Here is a 7358-nt window from a genome sequence, read left to right on the forward strand (position 1 = left end):
CCTGCTTTCTTTTGAGGACCATTTGAATGGTAAATGGTTCTCCAACCTTTTATTTTCAGGCTGTAGGTGTCCTGTCTAAAATGAGTCTCTTGTAGACAGCAAATCGATGGGTCCTGCTTTTTTATCCAGTCTGAAACCCTGCGCCTTTTGATGGGGTCATTAAGCCCGTTCACGTTCAGAGTTACTATTGAAAGGTATGAGTTTAGTGTCATCATGATATCTAAATCACAGCAAGAAGTTGGGAAGGACCTCAAACACGTGGAGGTTAAGGACCATCCTGCTAAAAGATGAAAGGGTCAACCAGGAAATTAAGGAAGAATTAAAAAGATTCATGGAAACTAATGAGAATGAAGATACAACCGTTCAAAATCTTTGGGATGCAGCAAAAGCAGTCCTAAGGGGGAAATACATTGCAATACAAGCATCCAATCAAAAACTGGAAAGAACTCAAATGCAAAAGCTAACCTTACACATAAAGGAGCTAGAGAAAAAACAGCAAATAGATCCTACACCCATCAGAAGAAGAGAGTTAATAAAGATTCGAGCAGAACTCAACGAAATTGATACCAGAAGAACTGTGGAACAGATCAACAGAACCAGGAGTTGGTTCTTTGAAAGAATTAATAAGATAGATAAACCATTAGCCAGCCTTATTAAAAAGAAGAGAGAGAAGACTCAAATCAATAAAATCATGAATGAGAAAGGAGAGATCACTACCAACACCAAGGAAATACAAACGATTTTAAAAACATATTATGAACAGCTATACACCAATAAATTAGGCAATCTAGAAGAAATGGACGCATTCCTGGAAAGCCACAAACTACCAAAACTGGAACAGGAAGAAATAGAAAACCTGAACAGGCCAATAACCAGGGAGGAAATTGAAGCAGTCATCAAAAACCTCCCACGACACAAAAGTCCAGGGCCAGATGGCTTCCCAGGGGAATTCTATCAAACGTTTAAAGAAGAAACCATACCTATTCTCCTAAAGCTGTTTGGAAAGATAGAAAGAGATGGAGTACTTCCAAATTCGTTCTATGAGGCCAGCATCACCTTAATTCCAAAACCAGACAAAGACCCCACCAAAAGGAGAATTACAGACCAATATCCCTGATGAACATGGATGCAAAAATTCTCAACAAGATACTAGCCAATAGGATCCAACAGTACATTAAGAAAATTATTCACCATGACCAGGTGGGATTTATCCCCGGGACACAAGGCTGGTTCAACACCCGTAAAACAATCAATATGATTCATCATATCAGCAAGAGAAAAATCAAGTACCATATGATCCTCTCATTAGATCCAGAGAAAGCATTTGACAAAATACAGCATCCATTCCTGATCAAAACTCTTCAGAGTGTAGGGATAAAGGGAATATTCCTCAACATCTTAAAGCCATCTACAAAAAGCCCACAGCAAATATCATTCTCAATGGGGAAGCACTGGGAGCCTTTCCCCTAAGATGAGGAACAAGACAGGGATGTCCACTCTCACCACTGCTATTCAACATAGTACTGGAAGTCCTAGCCTCAGCAATCAGACAACAAAAAGGCATTAAAGGCATTCAAATTGGCAAAGAAGAAGTCAAACTCTCCCTCTTCGCTGATGACATGATACTCTACATAGAAAACCCAAAAGCCTCCACCCCAAGATTGCTAGAACTCATACAGCAATTTGGCAGCATGGCAGGATACAAAATCAATGCCCAGAAATCAATGGCATTTCTATACACTAACAATGAGACTGAAGAAAGAGAAATTAAGGAGTCAATCCCATTTATAATTGCACCCAAAAGCATAAGATACCTAGGAATAAACCTAACCAAAGAAGTAAAGGATCCATACCCTAAAAACTATAGAACACTTCTGAAAGAAATTGAGGAAGACACAAAGAGATGGAAAAATATCCCATGCTCATGGATTGGCAGAATTAATATTGTGAAAATGTCAATGTTACCCAGGGCGATTTACACGTTTAATGCAATCCCTATCAAAATACCATGGACTTTCTTCAGAGAGTTAGAACAAATTATTTTAAGATTTGTGTGGAATCAGAAAAGACCCCGAATAGCCAGGGGAATTTTAAAAAAGAAAACCATATCTGGGGGCATCACAATGCCAGATTTCAGGTTGTACTACAAAGCTGTGGTCATCAAGACAGTGTAGTACTGGCACAAAAACAGACACATAGATCAATGGAACAGAATAGAGAACCCAGTAGTGGACCCTGAACTTTATGGTCAACTAATATTCGATAAAGGGGGAAAGACTATCCATTGGAAGAAAGACAGTCTCTTCAATAAATGGTGCTGGGAAAATTGGACATCCACATGCAGAAGAATGAAAGTAGACCACTCTTTGCACCAGACACAAAGATAAACTCAAAATGGATGAAAGATCTAAATGTGAGACAAGATTCCATCAAAATCCTAGAGAAGAACACAGGCAACACCTTTTTTGAACTCGGCCACAGTAACTTCTTGCAAGATACATCCACGAAGGCAAAAGAAACCAAAGCAAAAATGAACTATTGGGACTTCATCAAGATAAGAAGCTTTTGCACAGCAAAGGATACAGTCAACAAAACTAAAAGACAACCTACAGAATGGGAGAGGATATTTGCAAATGACCTACCAGATAAAGGGCTAGTTTCCAAGATCTATAAAGAACTTATTAAACTCAACAGCAAAGAAACAAACAATCCAATCATGAAATGGGCAAAAGACATGAAGAGAAATCTCACAGAGGAAGACATAGACATGGCCAACATGCACATGAGAAAATGCTCTGCATCACTTGCCATCAGGGAAATACAAATCAAAACCAAAATGACTCTCCTCTCCCCGCGATGGCGTGTGCTCGTCCGTTGATATCTGTGTACTCCGAAAAGGGGGAATCATCCGGCAAAAATGTTACCTTGCCTGCTGTGTTTAAGGCTCCCATTCGACCCGATATCGTGAACTTTGTTCACACCAACTTGCGCAAAAACAACAGACAGCCATATGCTGTCAGTGAATTAGCAGGTCATCAAACCAGTGCTGAGTCTTGGGGTACTGGCAGAGCCGTGGCTCGAATTCCCCGAGTTCGAGGCGGTGGGACTCACCGTTCTGGCCAGGGTGCTTTTGGAAATATGTGTCGTGGAGGCCGCATGTTTGCACCAACCAAAACCTGGCGCCGTTGGCACCGCAGAGTGAACACAACACAAAAGCGATACGCCATCTGCTCTGCCCTGGCTGCCTCAGCCTTACCAGCACTGGTCATGTCTAAAGGTCATCGTATTGAGGAAGTTCCTGAACTTCCTTTGGTGGTTGAAGATAAAGTTGAAGGCTACAAGAAGACCAAGGAGGCGGTTTTGCTTCTTAAGAAACTTAAAGCCTGGAATGATATCAAGAAGGTCTATGCCTCTCAGCGACTGAGAGCTGGCAAAGGCAAAATGAGAAACCGTCGTCGTATCCAGCGCAGGGGACCCTGCATCATCTACAACGAAGACAACGGTATCATCAAGGCCTTCAGAAACATCCCTGGAATTACTTTACTCAATGTAAGCAAGCTGAACATTCTGAAACTTGCTCCTGGTGGGCATGTGGGACGTTTCTGCATTTGGACTGAAAGTGCTTTCCGCAAGTTAGACGATCTGTATGGCACTTGGCGTAAGGCTGCCTCCCTCAAGAGTAACTACAACCTTCCCATGCATAAGATGCTTAATACAGACCTCAGCAGAATCTTGAAAAGCCCAGAGATCCAAAGAGCCCTCCGAGCACCACGCAAGAAGATTCATCGTAGAGTCCTGAAGAAGAATCCACTGAAGAACCTAAGAATCATGTTGAAGCTAAACCCGTATGCAAAGACCATGCGCCGGAACACCATTCTTCGCCAGGCCAAGAATCACAAACTCCGGATGGATAAGGCGGCAGCAGCCTTAGAAGCCAAATCGGAGGAGAAGGGGGTTCCAGGCAAGAAGCCCACGGTAGGGAAGAAAGGAAAGAAAACTGTTGGTGTGAAAAAGCCGAAGAAACCTGTGGTAGGAAAAAAGGCTGCAGCTACCAAGAAACCAGCAGCTGACAAGAAACCTGCAGAAAAGAAACCTACCACGGAAGAGAAGAAGCTCGCTGCCTAAAAACTTATATTTGTTTATTCCATAAAACTCAAATCATTTTGGACAGCTAATTTTAAATAAAGACCTGATCAAAGACAGTGAGAAACATAAAAAAAAAAAAAAAAAACACACACAATGAGATACCACCTCACACCAGTCAGAATGGGGAAAATTAACAAGGCAGGAAACCACAAATGTTGGAGAGGATGCGGAGAAAAGGGAACCCTCTTACACTGTTGGTGGGAATGTGAACTGGTGCAGCCAGTCTGGAAAACTGTGTGGAGGTTCCTCAAAGAGTTAAAAATAGACCTGCCCTACGACCCAGCAATTGCACTGTTCGGGATTTACCCCAAAGATACAGATGCAATGAAACGCCGGGACACCTGCACCCCGATGTTTCTAGCAGCAATGGCCACAATAGCCAAATTGTGGAAGGAGCCTCGGTGTCCATCGAAAGATGCATGGATAAAGAAGATGTGGTTTATGTATACAATGGAATATTCCTCAGCCATTAGAAACGACAAATACCCACCATTTGCTTCAACGTGGATGGAACTGGAGGGTATTATGCTGAGTGAAGTAAGTCAATCGGAGAAGGACAAACATTATATGTTCTCATTCATTTGGGGAATATAAATAATAGTGAAAGGGAATATAAGGGAAGGGAGAAGAAATGTGTGGGAAATATCAGAAAGGGAGACAGAACATAAAGACTCCTAACTCTGGGAAACGAACTAGGGGTGGTGGAATTGGGAGGAGGTCAGGGGGTGGGGGTGAATGGGTGATGGGCACTGAGGGGGGCACTTGGCGGTATGAGCACTGGGTGTTATTCTGTATGTTGGTAAATTGAACACCAATAAAAAATAAATTTATTATAAAAAAATATTCTTCAAGGGCAAGAACTAGAACATATGTGGCAAGAAACACTTGTGTTTCTGCAGATTTTAATGGAGTAGGGGTGGACTGGGAACTGGAATCAAACAGACAACTCCAAAAAACTGTTTTAGTGAATTGTGGTGGGTGAGTTGATTAAGTATTGATCAGTGACCCAGCTCAGGTCTGAAACAGCCTCAGATCCACCTTCTGAATAAGCCATAAAGCAAAGAACTGTCCACTGATTTAACTGGTAATCTCATTGGGGAAGCTGTGAAGTCCTTGGGAACAGGAAGTTAAGAAAGTTTGAAAATGCACTTAAATATTTGTCTTTTTAAAAATCACTGTTCCAAACATAACTAAGGCAAACAAGATTAATTAAGGAACAGATGGTCTTGAAAACTCTGGATTCATTCTTATTTGAGAGTCAGGAAGTACCTGCTCTAAATTTCATTAGGTATCTTAGGATACATATATTTAGCATGTAAATTCTTCAGGTGCTGGGTTTGAATAAATCTCATGTTTTGGAATAATAGTGCAGTCTCTGGACCCCTGAGGATCCTGTGACACCAAAACTAGTTTCTAAATGATGGTAAGATATTATTTTCTATTTACTATATCCTGGTTGTAGGGAAATGTGCTGGTGTCTTTGCAGGAATCAAGTAGATAGGATCAGACATTGTGTTCTTTATTGCCATGTATTCACTGTTAAAAGAAAGATGTCTTACTTTAAAATGTCCTTGACAAAGCAGTGAAAATTTATGAAATTTCAGCCTACATGTCTTTTAAATATTCTGTACACATTAAGTACTTCTTTTGCATACCAAAGTACAAAGTTGCCTATAGGAAAAACCATTGTTTGAGTTGCAGGCTAAATAACACTTTTACTTAAAAGAATGTCTATAAACTATCATTCTATAAAAAATGAATGAAATGAGTATGTCATTTTAAGAAAAATAATTGTTATCAAGTGCCAATAATAACATTTAAACTTTCAAATGAAAATTGAAATTTTGGAAAAATGTGTATCTACCACCATGAACTTGGAGCTTCCCCAAATTCAAAAGACACTTTTGGGATGAGATTTGTAGTTATTATATGGATATTAACAAAGGTAGTATTTTGATATTGCTTAATGAAATGTGTCAACATTTGGAAGATCTGCATAATTCAGTGAACCAGTAATTTTCAAATGATCAATGCATGCTGTTACAAAGCATGCATTAGTAAAAGACCCATTCAAAGTATAACATACACCAGTGAATTTTAATGTAACACAATACAAAAAGTGAATTAATATGGTTTCTGATTCCACATTGCAACAACCATTAATAACTTGTCAAGTTTTGGTACCATATCAAAAAGTAAGATCCACAATTATCTGAAAGGCCTTTGAAATATTCTTTCTTTTACTAATTACACATCTGTGTGAGGCCGGATCTTCTTTATATACTTCAACCAAAGCAACACATGCCAAAAATAGAATGCAGAAGCAGATATGTAGATCCAACTATCTTTAGTTAATCCAAATATAAAAAATATTTGCAAAAATGTGTAAAAATGATCCTTCTTGCTAGATTTTCCTGTCTTGGAAAATATAATCATTTTTCATTAAAAATAAGTTATTTATATTAACATGTAATGAGGTTGTCCTGTTATTTTTAAATTAATAAGTAATTAAACCTTCTTAGTCTTAATTTCTAATATGATAAGTATCAACAGACAAATTGATATAGACATATGTCTCTAGGCTATAAACTCTTTAGAGTCCTTAATAATTTACATGGTGTAAAATATCTTGGGGCCAAAATGTGGGAGAACTGCTACTAACAATGATTAATAATTATTATATAATAAAATAATCTAATGAGTATCAGCAACACAGAAAACATTCTCACTTTCTTTTGTTGGCATGAATGCATACATAGATAAGAGGACTCTATACACGCATGGATAAATAGATAAATGCTTTCTCCTCGCCTCAGACCTTGGGGCAAAGAGTTGAGTTAATCACAAACCTCAGTCTGTGATTAATGATTCCTGTAAAACTCTGCTCCTGTTTTATTTAAACTCTTCTAATGTGTTTGCTATGTATCCATTTTTGGTTTTGTATATGTATTTGTAAAACATATATTATGGTTTTATGTTGCTTATATTTTTATAGATTTACATAAGTTGTACTGTGAAATATATAGATACTTATATCTATATAATTTTCTTTCTAATCTTCATCTTAGTATTATATTTTAAAGATCCAGCCTTGCTATCATATACTAATGAAAAAAGCCAGACAAAACATCTGACTTTTGTATATTTTTCTCATCAGATGCAGCTAGAGATTTTATGGCGGCATTTGAATATTTTACCCTTTACATGAGAAA

The 7358-nt window shown here is 38.6% G+C and overlaps 1 protein-coding gene across 1 annotated transcript; it reads left to right on the plus strand.

Annotated features, from left to right (window-relative positions):
* Positions 1–2823: 2823 nt before the first annotated feature.
* Positions 2824–4202, plus strand: LOC140617347 (large ribosomal subunit protein uL4). The gene has a single exon (XM_072798601.1). The coding sequence runs from the start codon at positions 2857–2859 to the stop codon at positions 4123–4125; it is 1269 nt and encodes a 422-aa protein (XP_072654702.1). The 5' UTR covers positions 2824–2856; the 3' UTR covers positions 4126–4202.
* Positions 4203–7358: the final 3156 nt, after the last annotated feature.

Source organism: Canis lupus, chromosome 25, assembly GCF_048164855.1.
Source record: "Canis lupus baileyi chromosome 25, mCanLup2.hap1, whole genome shotgun sequence".
Classification (NCBI taxonomy): Eukaryota; Metazoa; Chordata; class Mammalia; order Carnivora; family Canidae; genus Canis; species Canis lupus.